Here is a 13187-nt window from a genome sequence, read left to right on the forward strand (position 1 = left end):
ATAAATGAATGTAGACATTAGAACATGGTTTTCTAGTTAAACACAACAGAATTTCTACTGATTCAATGAGAACAAAGTCCTTTGAAGCAATGAAGTACTCTCTAAGAAAGAACATGGTGCTCAGAGGGCTGTCAAGTGGCCTCTTGCTATGAATTCATAATGATGTCAACCTTTTATTTACTGTTTCTGTACTACAGAGAATTTAAGTAAGCACAATGTATTTAGTAAACCAAAACCATGAAAATATCTGCAAACTGCTGGGAAACACTGGGCAAATGAGGGGCACTGGGGATGAATGAGGAAGGTTTTGAGAAACAGAGGGGGAATCACAAGAAAGTGTGTTCTTTTGCTTTCTTGGGGTTAAGGAGTCCTTCTACCACAGAATAAATGCAGTGTCACACCAGGTGTCATTGCCTGGATACACCACAGAGCCAAGGAAGACACTCTGCTCTCACTGTCATTTGCAGTTACTTTATTTTTCCTTTTTTTTTTTTTTAAACAACATTAAATTTGCATTAGGTTGAATGGGGAAAAAGGATGGCATATAAAGGGAGAGAGGGCTGAATTAATATTCATAAGCAACATACTGGAGGAAGGAGAAGGGGTGATTTGAGCTTGGAATGGGAGAAGCAGACATCAGTCCTGGAGACCTCCTGCGTCACACCCTGCTCCCGAGCGAGCCCCGCTGTGTCCCTTCCCCATCCACATAAATATTGCCTGCTCTGAACAGCTCTTGGGTTCCCCACTCCAGGGCACTCAGGGGAGGAAGCTGTTTTGGCTGGAGCTGGGCAGGAGCAGGTGGCACTCGGCAGCTGTGAGTAATTCTGCTCTGGCTGGCAGCTCGGCGGCTCCTGCACCCGGCACAGCCCGTGCGCGGTGGGGAAGGGCAGTGAGGAGGCAGCAAACAGGTCCTGGTGCTGTTTAACAGCATCCTGGGCTCCAGGCTGCCTCTTCCAAGCTGGCAGCAGAGGTGGCTGCAGGGATGTGGCAGGTTTGCTGGGAGAGCCTGGCACAGCTGGCACCCCGAGGGGAGCACCCTGCAAGGCAGATGTTACTGCTGGGCAGGAAGGGAGGGAAGGAGGGAGGAGCAGGGCTCAGCACCCACCGGGTGGGAGTGATCTGTCACCATCAGGGCCTCCCAGAGAGCCCCATCACACAGCCCCTTTAGCTGTGCTGCCAATTCTCCAACCCCTGCATGAGCCCATCTACAGAAACAGGGGCTGCAGCTGGAAAACTTCTGGGGCTACTGCTGCTGTGCCATGGTACAGTACAAATACTTCATTTGTTACATTTAATGCCATATTTCATCACAGAAAAAGCAGAACCTGGATACCATAAGTGTGGCAAAGCCATCAAACTGTTTGTCTAGAATCAGTTACTTCCACCTTCAGAAGCCACAGGAGAAGACAAAAGCATGGAAGCAGAACAGGAGGCAGCAGCTTCCCTTCCCTTCCCTTCCCTTCCCTTCCCTTCCCTTCCCTTCCCTTCCCTTCCCTTCCCTTCCCTTCCCTTCCCTTCCCTTCCCTTCCCTTCCCTTCCCTTCCCTTCCCTTCCCTTCCCTTCCCTTCCCTTCCCTTCCCTTCCCTTCCCTTCCCTTCCCTTCCCTTCCCTTCCCTTCCCTTCCCTTCCCTTCCCTTCCCTTCCCTTCCCTTCCCTTCCCTTCCCTTCCCTTCCCTTCCCTTCCCTTCCCTTCCCTCATCACAACAGAGGGAACATGGGCTTGCCATGACCATCTCTGCTGGAATAAATCTTTCTATATGCTTGAAAAATCTCAAATCCCTCTCTTTTCTTTCAGCTGTGCACCATGAAACCCCTCACACCTGGGGTCAGAAATGATTCCTTGAAACTGCAACACATTCCTCTTGCATTGACTGATCTACCCCAGCCCAGCACTTGGTTTGAAAGGTTCCTTGCATTTCCACAGGGCACAAGTGTCACCACGTGCTGTGCTGATGCCACTCCAAACATGAGCTTCACTCTCTGAACCAGCCTGGCACAGGCACTCACCAGAACAGTTATTTTATCCCCTCCAAGCTCACCTTTCATCACCACCCCTGACAGACAAGTCCTCCTTGGCAAGGATTAGCACTTTGCTAATGAAGTTATCTCCTGATCTCGTATTTTACCTGGTATCTGTTCTGCCACTGAACAACAACCTGTTTACAGCTGCTAAGGTGAAACAATTAGTCATTGCTATCAATATTAGGAGGTTTTATTACACTAATAGCTTGGATCTGTTTGCCCAGCACTCCACAAACACCCAGGTGGGACTCGGATGAACACACTTTTTTGTGATTCCCCCCTCTGTTTATTAATAACCTTCCTCATTCATCCCCAGTGCCCTTCATTTGCCCAGTGCTTCCCAGAAGTTTGCAGATAAATATCTGCAGATTTGGTTTTTATCTATGGGTTTGGTTTAATATCTGCAGATTTGGTAAATATCTATGGATTTGGTTTACTAAATACATTGTGCCATGGAATAAATACAGGTCATGGAATGAAATGAACAGCCAAAACATTCACCATAAATTCTCATAGAAACCACTCTTCTTTCATTCACAGACAGCTGATTGTTACAGGTTTTTCCTATAAATTATTTTACAGTGATGCTACATAACATGGCCAAATCCACTGATATACCAATCTTGTCCCAGAAACATAGGCAGGAATGCAGAGATGTGCTGCCACAGCCCCAGCAGGAGTGAGCAGGGGCAGCAATGCCCCAGCAATGCCAAGGGCAGGGCTGTGACTGCAGGAGTGTCCCAGATTGCAAGGCAATGTGTATTCTATTCTATTTGCCCTCTGTCAGAGGTGGGGCAGTTATCTGCTGTTCACTGGGCAGTTTTCCTTATCTCTTCCACAAACAATCCTCCCTCTGGGGAGACATCTGCTGATAACAGCTATTGAATGTCACTGCATGGCTGATAAGAACTACAGCATCCCATTGGGAGATGTGAGCCCAGAGGGAGGAGCCAAGCATTCCTACCCAGATATAATCTGGAGATTCTGGAACACCAGCACGGCTTCTCCACTGGATTCCCCAGAGGAACAGCAGCTGCCTCTTCTCCCACTGCATCTTCAGAGGAAGAATCCATCCTTCTCTGCAGGATCCCTGCTCCAGCAGAACCACCCCTGACACTGCAGGAGGGCTGAGCCACAATTCCAATGGGACTGCTGCCAACACCCTGACCCACAGGGTGTCAGGTTGGGTTCTGACTCTGGCAGTGTTTTTTTGGCTTACTGCATTGTTTATTTTATATTTTTATTTTCTTCCATAATAAAGAACTGTTATCTCCTGCTCCCATGTCTTTACCTGAGAGCCTCTAAATTTCAAATTTATAACAGTTCAGAGGGAGGAGGTTTACATTTTCCATTTCAGGGGGGAGCTCCTGCCTTCCTTAGCAGACACCTGGCTTTCCAAACCAAGCCAAGGAGTCACAGCCCTGCTCACCTCAGGCCCCAAACCACACCATGGCTGGGCTGAGGAGTGCTGTGGCATCCACACCCCTCTGTGGAGGGAGAGTTCACAGATCAGGAGAGATGAGATTTCAGGAGGTGAACAGAAGCTACTTCAGCTGAATGCACATTAACCCTCAGGTAGAGTGAAGATGAAAATATTTGCCCTGCTTTTTCTTTTTTTTTTTTTTTTAACAGATTTACCATTGCTAAAGGAAAGGCCATCAAAAACCTTGACTTCCTAATGGTCTGAGAGCAGCAATAACCTAATAATCATTTTCTTATGGACAAAATACTCCCAAATATTTCTAATGAACCATTACAGCATGCATTGCAACTTTACAAGCCTTCATTTAATTACTTCCACTGAAACAAACACACAAATCTTCCAGCTCGGTGCTGCCACACACACAGACTCTCTGAGCACCAAGCCCTCAGCAACCTTCTTCTGATGGACATTTTTTTTCCAGGAAATGACACAGAGACATAGGTAAAAGGTGATTTAGATAGACTGCTGTGTCACAAATTGTCAGGATCTGATTTAAAGACCTTGCCTTTGTCAAGAAAGACAGTTGGGTGTCTGCTTTAAAGAAGTACTGGGAATATTTTCATCAAAGGTTTGAATTGAAAAACAGTGGGAGGTAAATATCTGAGATGTTGCCAAGAAAGACCACTATATCCGTGCAATTACCATTAACAGGGGACAGCAGTGGTTCAATGAAGTAATTCAATCTGGTGTCCTACATTTTATCAGACAGCAATTTTGAGTTCTGACATAAAAGGCTGAGAAAGGGGATTGGACTCTTTTCTCTGAAATTCAGCCTTAATTCTTGCAATCAGGAGATGTGTTCTCTGCTTCAGGTACAAGCCTGCTACCCCTCCAAGGGACTCAAAAGAATAACCCAATATTCACCTTCAAAAGAAGAATAACCTAATATTCACCTTAACACCACTCATTGGCATAGGAACAAGTCATTCTTTGGGCAAGGCTCAGAGCTGAGTGCCTGCAGTATTACAGCAGTGTTTTCCTCCCGATTTAACTAGCTCAGATTTCCTTACTTGTGAATTTTGCAAGAAGAAAAACACTATTGTTTTTTTAAAAAACAAACAATATGATGCAGCCTAAATTAATAAATGTATTCTTTCAAAATTAAAGAGAGAGAGAGACTGTATTTTTCAGAAAATGGCAAAATGAAAAGCTTCTGGAAGCTGCCATCAGAATGACACCAGCACATGGCTTCTCCTCATCATCCATCCACAGCGCACACTCCTGGTTCCTTGGGGGCTTTTGAATTATCTTCCCCCACAGAAATCCTGTCAGTCAGTCCATGCCTGCCCTGGTGCTTTCCAAGGTCACCAGGTTTGCAGGGCAGCTCTGATTTCTCCTCTGCAAGGCAGCCCAAGCTGGCACAGGGCTCCCACACTGACATCAGCTTCACTCCCTCTCCACACAGAGCCCACCTCAAACCCCCTTTCCAGGGAAATCACCACATTTTAGCCTTTCACCTCCTTTCTACCACAATGGCAAAAAGCCATTTGCCATTTTGGGCTGGTCTATAAATTCCTGTGTTACACCAGAAGTCCTGAAAGGTTCTCCTGTTAACAGCACATGGTTGAAAATGTTAATTCATATTTAACTGAGCACAAACAACAATGCCATGAGATAATTTGCAACAGGAACAATCCAGTATCACTCTTTCCACTGGGCTAGAAATTCCACCAAGTTCCAAAACATCACAAACAAGAGAAAACTGGCTCTTGTGTCATACAGAACTGGTCAGCCCCCTTTACACAACACAAAGCCAGGAGTCCCTGCAGCACTCCAGTGAGAGATTGCACAGCCCTTTCCTTTCATGAAACCACACAGAACCTCCTCCAGAGACACAACACTATCTTTCCTCCAAAATATCCAACATACAATGCAGGCAATGCTGCTGAGCATTCTCTTGTGCTGATATGAAACTGAGACCCTCAGAAGATGGAGGCTCTGTATATGACAGCTTAACTGCTTGCAATCAAACTAATTTGCAGGAGGATGACCTGAAATGAGTTTAAAAGCACCATAATGCATGTTTAGCAATCAGTGAAGCAATCCTTTATTATTCAGGTTCACATCTGCAATTTGTGTCACGTGTTAAGTGAAAGAGAAAGAGGGGGAACACAAAAAAGAATAATTTTGCTTTGCAGGAGTTGATGAGCAGAACATGAGCCACAGTAACATGGGGCATTGGAGACCAAACAGACTGACAGCAAATCTTAAGTCTTTCTGCTACTTACAGAAATCTTATAATGTCCAGAAGAAGAAATTATTAAATTAAACGCTTGCCTGTAAATGATTGTCTTGATTTTTCTAAATTGATTTTTGCTGGAAAAAAATGATTAAGCAAGTTCACCTGAAATACCACAAAAATATGAACGAAGAATGCCTCCAGGGTTCTAAAGGGTAAATGAAGTTATCATCCAGCCACTTTCAATACTCCCCTTTCTACTGGTTACAGAAGAGGGACACCCTTCTGATAAATAATGGAGAGTTTCCTATCACCCCTCCAAATACATAAACTCTCTTATTTCCTTCCTTTTTCCCCTTCTTTTTTAATGATATCTCCATTCATCACACTTGTAACCCTTGGGGAAAAGGTGGTTCCAACAAGGTAAGTGGGCAACATGCACAGAAACAGGAGGAAAAGGGAAGCATTTGCTGAGGAAAGGCAAGAGCAGCAAATGTAGCACCATTCCAGAAATTAAAAAAAAAAAAACCAAAAAAAACAAAAAAACAAACAAAAAACAAAAAAACCCCCCAAACATAGGAAGGACACAGAAGTGTGACACTGAGGCAAAGCACAAATAATTTATTTATTGATAATTAATACCTATTATTTATTATTTAATTATTAATTAGACAAAGCACAGAACTGCTCAAGAACTGCAGCAGGAGTGGGCTTGGGCAAGGAGAGGGAAGGCCCAGGCCAGCAGACCCTGCTCCATCCCGAATGACAATTCCTTGGGGATGTCACCCCCTGAATCACTAAAGTATCTGGGGACTGTCCTAAAGAAATTACTGTAAAGTTATTGAAGAAATTCCATTGTTCAGACAGAAGGTGAAAATCTGTGTTTCAGCAATGAGGGGACAAACCAGAAAGACCTCAAGTTCTGAAATCTGCTCTCAGTTCTGTCTGGCTGGGTAGGACACTGCTGTGGTGCCCTGCTCTCCTTCTGTAACATTTGGACAGCACAGTTCCACACACACAATCCAAAGAAATATATGGATTAATATCTTAGATTCAAAGCATGTTATTCAAAAAGCATGAGCATGCAATAGGGCAGAAGTTGGAGGAAATATCATCCTGAAGGGCTGTAAAAATAACTCCAACCTTTACCCCCTCTGCTCAAAATTTTCTGAGGAGGGACCAATCCTGACCGAATTCCAGCCTGGGTCATTTATTCTGCTTGCCTAATCTTTCCCCAAATTCTGACTTAATAATATGTGAAATACAGAGTTTTCTTCTCCAAAAACTGTTGTTTTGCTCCAAGAATTGTTATTGTGATGAGCAGGATGCTGGAAATGCAGCTGCTCTTGTTCTTCTTGCTTTTCTGGTCATGTTGTTAGCAAACTCTTTAATGAGCCTCAGCTCTCCCTAGGAACAGCACTATGGTTTATAAATGCTAAAATTAATAGACCTGGGCTAGACTTTATTACATGCAATGTATTTACTTGGCAATGATGATGTCTCTCTTACAGCAGCAGTTAGAATAAACTGCATTTTTAATGGCTCCTGGAAAACAAAAGACAGCACCTAAAAGATTTGAGATGAAGAAACACCAGGTTTCCTGGTCTCAGTGCACCCCACCAAACCCACTCCACTGAGGGCTGCAAGCGCTAATGAGTAATTACAGCCCACAGAGAGATTTCTACTGGGGATCTTGTCCACTTTGCTCCAATCTGAATTTACTATCAGAAGATTCATAACCTCTGTTGTCAGCTTCACTTCTGCAAAGAATGGGCACATGGAGAATTTAAAGTGAAGTTAAAATGGATTTCAATATACCCTTCACAATAATAGTTGGTAAAACTAATTACAGTGAGAAAATTGGAGATCATTCATTACCCTACTAAGCAAATTAGGATTTGTTAACAAAGATTTATAGAGCCAGAGAGGATAACAAGGATCCTCTTTCCAACTCCATTCACAGGGGACATGACAGTTCATGGTGTGGTGCCATCCCACAGCCACTGTGCAGAGCCTTTGTGGAGCTCAGGGTGTGTCAGATGGACACACACTTTTACATCAGCAAAATACACTTTAACATCAGCAAAATACACTTAAATGTTTGGCTCCTAAAGTCAAGCTTTAAAATTATCTGAGCAGCTTAATCTACTTGCAAGCACAGTTTTTTATTTACCAACACCTTGGTAAAGGTGTGGAGTAAAGGGCTCCATCCCTTCTGCAGCTTTAGCAGGTTGGATTTATTGAACCCATTTCAAACAACACTTTTGATCTGATCTGTTCTCTCCTGAGGAATCAGTGGGTCCTGCTGCCCTTCCCTGCAGTGGAGTCTCCACAGGCTCTCACCCAGCATCGCCAACCTGAACACCTCAGGGAACAAAGCTCAGCTCCTCAGGAGCACTGCCAAAACACATGGACCAGGCAATGAGGGAAATCTGCTCTTTGAAGGGCTCTCTGAGCACTCAGAATGTGCTGCTGTAACTAATTCCACATTTAATTCCACATTTCTGCTGCAGGATGATGTCTCAGATGGAAATCACTCCATCTGTGTGCACGGAGAAATAGCTGCCCTTATCTAGGCCAAAGCCTGGTTCTTCCATCATATCCATACCAAACACCACTGGTGCTCCCCTTATTCTCCCTGGGATGGGTTTTTAGAGCTCTGAGTAATGTAATGCAACATTGCACAAAGCAGTGTCCCAATGGCACGCTGGAGCTGCACAAACATCTGCTGAACCCAACCCACTCAGGGCCAAATTGGATAGCACAACTGATTAGCCAGAGCCCTGGGGAATAAGCTCACAATTTATGTCTGCCTGAGTCACCAGCCCATGTGCAAAGCACAGTTTTAGCTTTTCTTTCTTTCTTTTTTAAGGTGGAGCAAGAGCACTGTTAGGAAAAGAAGGGTCACAGGAGGCTTCTGCCTTGCCACTGTTATTATTACCAAATTCTACCCAATTCTGAAAAATTCACAAACTCTCTGTATTTGGAGGAAAAGAAAATAACACAAACATGCAATCCAAAAACAACCATTAAAAGAGGAACAGAAAATGCTCAGAAACAAAGACCCAAGAAGCAGACATGTACAGAAATGGAAATAAGTTGCCAAAAGCAGAGAAACTGTACAATTGTCAAAGAACCTGACAATCTTGGGAATCAGGGTTGTTGTTTAGAAGCAAAAGACTCAGTTATTTAAGTTTTGATTTCTGCTCTGTTCTGTGTTGCAAAGCAATGAACCTCTATCCCCTTTAAAAGGAATTTGGCTGGCAAGATACACAAATGAGCAAAACTCATTCTTCAAAGCTAGGTAAGAGAAAAACCTTTACTGTTACACAAATTCTAATTGTATTCTAAAACATCTCAGCCTCCTGAAATCTCAAGACAGCTGGACAACACTAAAAACTCCCATAATTCAAACAGCTTTCCTTTTAAAGAGATGGTGATTTTTTTTTCTAAAATTCTCACTACTTTCCAATTATCTGATCTGACATCTTGATGAGATGTAATCTACCTTATAATCTGCCTTTGATGAGAGACAATGACAATTTGCAATGCAAAAAATATCAAAGACAACTGGGAGATCTTCCAGGAAATATTAAGTTATGATTTCTTAGGGTGCACCAATATTAACAGCATGCCTAAATGTTTCTCCACATGCAGCAATCATAGACTGGACTGATCCCACAGGAAGCAGCAAAGTCAGGCCAGCACAAAAGGCTCCCAGGAGAATTAGAATGACTTTTTACCTCCTCTTTTCTGACTATTGGTTTAATATATGCCAAAAGAATAGGAAAGTGTCTCCTCTGACAAGGAGCACCAAGACAGGTGAAACACACTCCAACAAAAGTGTCTTCTGAACAGAATCTACAGAAATGCCAACACCTGTGAAAGGAGTAGAAGAGAGTTGTTCCCAACTGAAATCCAAAGTGAAGGTGAATTTAGAGCTCATTGACAGCTCTGCACCATCCCCTCTCCTTCAGGGGCCACTCACACTGGTCCCATTTTGCTGAAGGCAGCTCCTTACACAGTTTGTTCAGTCCAGGGCAGCTCTGTCACCCCAGCTGGGTGTGGGTAGGGCTGAGTCACCTGATGGAGATTCCCAACCCTGTCCATTGCCAAGGCAGGCTGGGAATGCCCCCAGAGCATTTTTGCTTTCCCTATTGCTTTTCCAGGAGCACTTTCACAGAGACAACAAGAACAGGATTCAATCTCCAGCTCTGCCAGTCAGATATTGATCTGCTTACAGTATAAAATGAGGTAAAATTCCAGCCTTCACCACTACCACTGAAGCTGCACAATGAATTACTGGGCTGGAGCTATTACAGAGACACTGGAGGAATGACTTTGTGTTCCTGGGAAGTGTCAGCTTTATAAATGTTCCCCTAAACACTCAGTGATCTCTATAGAGTAACAGGACCTAAAAGTCATTTTAGCTGTGCTGTGGCATGCACAAACATTGCACACACATGGCCCAGCCCAGCCCTCAAAGCTGAGAGCCTGGTGCAAGCAGGGCCCTCCAAGGGGATCCCAAGCTGGGTTATCTCTGTGCTAGGCAACATGGCCTAACACATGAAGATTCCATTAACACTTGATTTAAACAGCAAACATGTGCTACTCAATGCATACCTCAGTGTTCATTCCTTTCTGAATTGAACCTGCTTCCCTCTGCAGTAGATGTCCATCAGTCCATTTGTACCTACCTGGTTCCTCTGGTGAGCTGCAGTACAGAATATTGTATAATAGGCCAATGTACAACATCCATCAAATCATTTCCAATTATCTATTAAACTAGAAGTTATTTTTACTATTTGAAACCAATGACCCCTGTTTTGATGTTCTGGGTTAACACCAAACACAAAAACTAACAGTCTTTTTCTAGTTAAAAGCTTTGGAAAAAAAAGAAATCAATTCAAGTGCATATTCCTTTGCACATTGATAATACAATAATTACATTGATCAGAAACATATGCTAATTGGATCACTCTGGAGCATTTTTCTCATTGTCTAGTACCACAAAACACATCTGGGTTTTATTTGCCCCATGTAAGTTAATAAGAGTATGGGCTTTTTTAAAACAACAAGCAAGATAATCCTAAAAACAATTTTCCAAAGTGAAAAGGGAGGGAAAAAATCCTTCATGTTTCATCCAAGACTGTGTAAGTGCAAAAAACAACTTTAAGATAGAAACTGAAGCACATTTTCTACCTACTTGGCTATTAGTGAGGAAAGAGAAAAAGGAAGTTAAAGACTCTCAATACTGTGGCTATAGAAAAGAAACAGCTCAGTTAAATATATTAATGGCACCAACAAGGGATGTCTCCCCCACCTACACAGCCCCAAGTTGGAAAGATTTAAGGTGCCAATCCATCAGCCTTAGAAGATGTCAGGCTTCTTCTTGTTACTGAATCCCTTGCTCAGGAGAGCTGGAAACTTTCAAGCTTTCTGTTGGAGCATAGGGGATGCTGACACCTTCCAGATTTTCACTTTAGTGGACCAACCCACAGACAGTATGGTGCAGGGAACAGCAGATGGCTTCTCTTCTGTTACCTCTGCTGCCTAGAGAGGAAGCTGAGCACCGCTCTCAAACCATGCATATTCAGCTCTCCCTGCAAGGAGAACAAGGCTCATTTATCCAAGGCACAGCCCCCAGCCCATAATACACCTGTGCCATTCCAGAGAAAGTCTGCAGACCTCTGTATGACTGGAATTTTCCCAGACAAAGGAAAGCAGTTCATTCTGAACTATGGAAGGATATCAAGGTTTACTTTTAATTCTAAATAAATGTTGAGCCATTTGATATCATTTTTCCCTTCATCCCTTCCCTCTTAAAAATGCACAACACAAACCAGGGCAAGTGATGAAAAAAGGAAACCAGCTTGTTTTTGTGTTTCACAACTTACCTTACACTGATCTGGGCTTTGATATAATTAGAACAACTACCACAAAACTTTTCCACCTGGGATGCTCTTTTCATACCTCACCACCAGCAGTTCTGTTTGTGCAGAAGTCCAGTGTAAATCCAGCAGGACAGAGCATTTCTCCAGGTATTAAGCAACTTTTGTGCCATTTTTGTGAGACCACACGTTCACAATTTAATCCCATAACTTTCTGACAGGATCACAGACGTCTGTGACAAAAGACTAAATTCACCATGAACTAATAGAAGAAAATGACTCTCTGGGAATGTGACAAGAGTGCAGCCAAGTTTTTCCATCATGTAATTGAATACCACAGAGTTTACTTTTCCCCAGAGTTCAATGAGAAGATAGGAGGAGGCTTTGATTATACTGATAACTTCACAGAGCAGTGCCATGGGACAGGGTTCCTATTTTACCCACCTGGTTTTGGACATACACAATGCTCTGCTTCTCCCACAGTTATTATAAAGGCAGAAAAGATGTGCTTGGAGAATACAGCATAAATTACAAGAGAAACAGGATATGAGCAATTTAGATATAAATCTTGGAAGAAAATAAGCAGTACATTGGCTTGAATGGAAAACTTTTTCCACTCCCAATTTATCTGTGCAAATAAAAGGAATATTGATGAATGTGGGAATGAACAGGAAGGTATGAATATAGACTGTTAAATCAATACAGGTGCATGCAAATAAATCACAAAATCCAAAAAACCTGATCAATTTTCAAACCAGCTGGGGCCTGATCTGCTTCTCAGGACATAAAATGGAAATCTGGCATAAATATAACTTCTTTTCCAAGAGTGTCCACGAGCCAGGGGCTTTTAAGCAACAGGTAGAAATCACTGTGCCACATTCTCTGGGCTGTGGTACACAGGAGATGAGGCAAAATATTGTAATGGGCTCTTTAAAATCTGGGAATCAACAAGAATGGGTGCAAGGGGGAATCAGGATCCTACCATCTCCCATTAGAGAGCTGGTCAGACCACGGCTCACTTTATTTGCTATAATTGTGTAAATTAAGTGCTGTTAGAATGTATGTAGTAATTAAAATGACACCTGATTAGTTCAGGGAAACACAGAAATGTTACTTGCAGGGTATTTGTGAGGAATAAATGAGAAAGGTGCACTCAGCCCTTGGGCAGAGGGGGTTGTGGGGTATTCCCTGTGTCCATAAATTCTGTGTGAGGCATTTTGTGTGAGGAACACTCTGCTGCTGAGGCACGGGGTGAAAGTGGAGATAGACACTTACAAAGTAGCCTGTTCCCAAGCTGGAAGGAGCTGAGCTCTGCAATAAAACACAAAGACAAAGTGGAAAGTCAGTGATGGTTTTTAACACGTTCCAATCCACACAGCTCATTACCAGCCCTTTCCAAGCTTTTCATCACCACATCACAGCCCCAGCGTCCTGCCCCTTGTCATCTGCTACTGAAACAAACACAATGTTGCTTAATTTTTCCCTTTACATCTCTCAACCACTCCGAGATGGTAACGTGCTATTTACTGAATTCCAAGCTTCTGCCGTGGACGTAATTGCCAATTTATTTGACAGGCAGCTGGGTAATGAATTAATGATGGCATTTCGCCCT

The 13187-nt window shown here is 43.2% G+C and overlaps 1 protein-coding gene across 1 annotated transcript in view; it reads right to left on the reverse strand.

Moving 5' to 3' along the window:
• AUTS2 (activator of transcription and developmental regulator AUTS2) overlaps positions 1-13187 on the reverse strand; it is an 819578-nt gene that overhangs the window by 422220 nt on the left and 384171 nt on the right. The window contains exon 4 of the mRNA XM_058037438.1: positions 12851-12886. Within this exon, the coding sequence (XP_057893421.1) occupies positions 12851-12886 (36 nt within the window). The remainder of the gene's footprint in view (positions 1-12850; positions 12887-13187) is intronic.

This window comes from Melospiza georgiana, chromosome 19, assembly GCF_028018845.1.
Source record: "Melospiza georgiana isolate bMelGeo1 chromosome 19, bMelGeo1.pri, whole genome shotgun sequence".
NCBI lineage: Eukaryota > Metazoa > Chordata > Aves > Passeriformes > Passerellidae > Melospiza > Melospiza georgiana.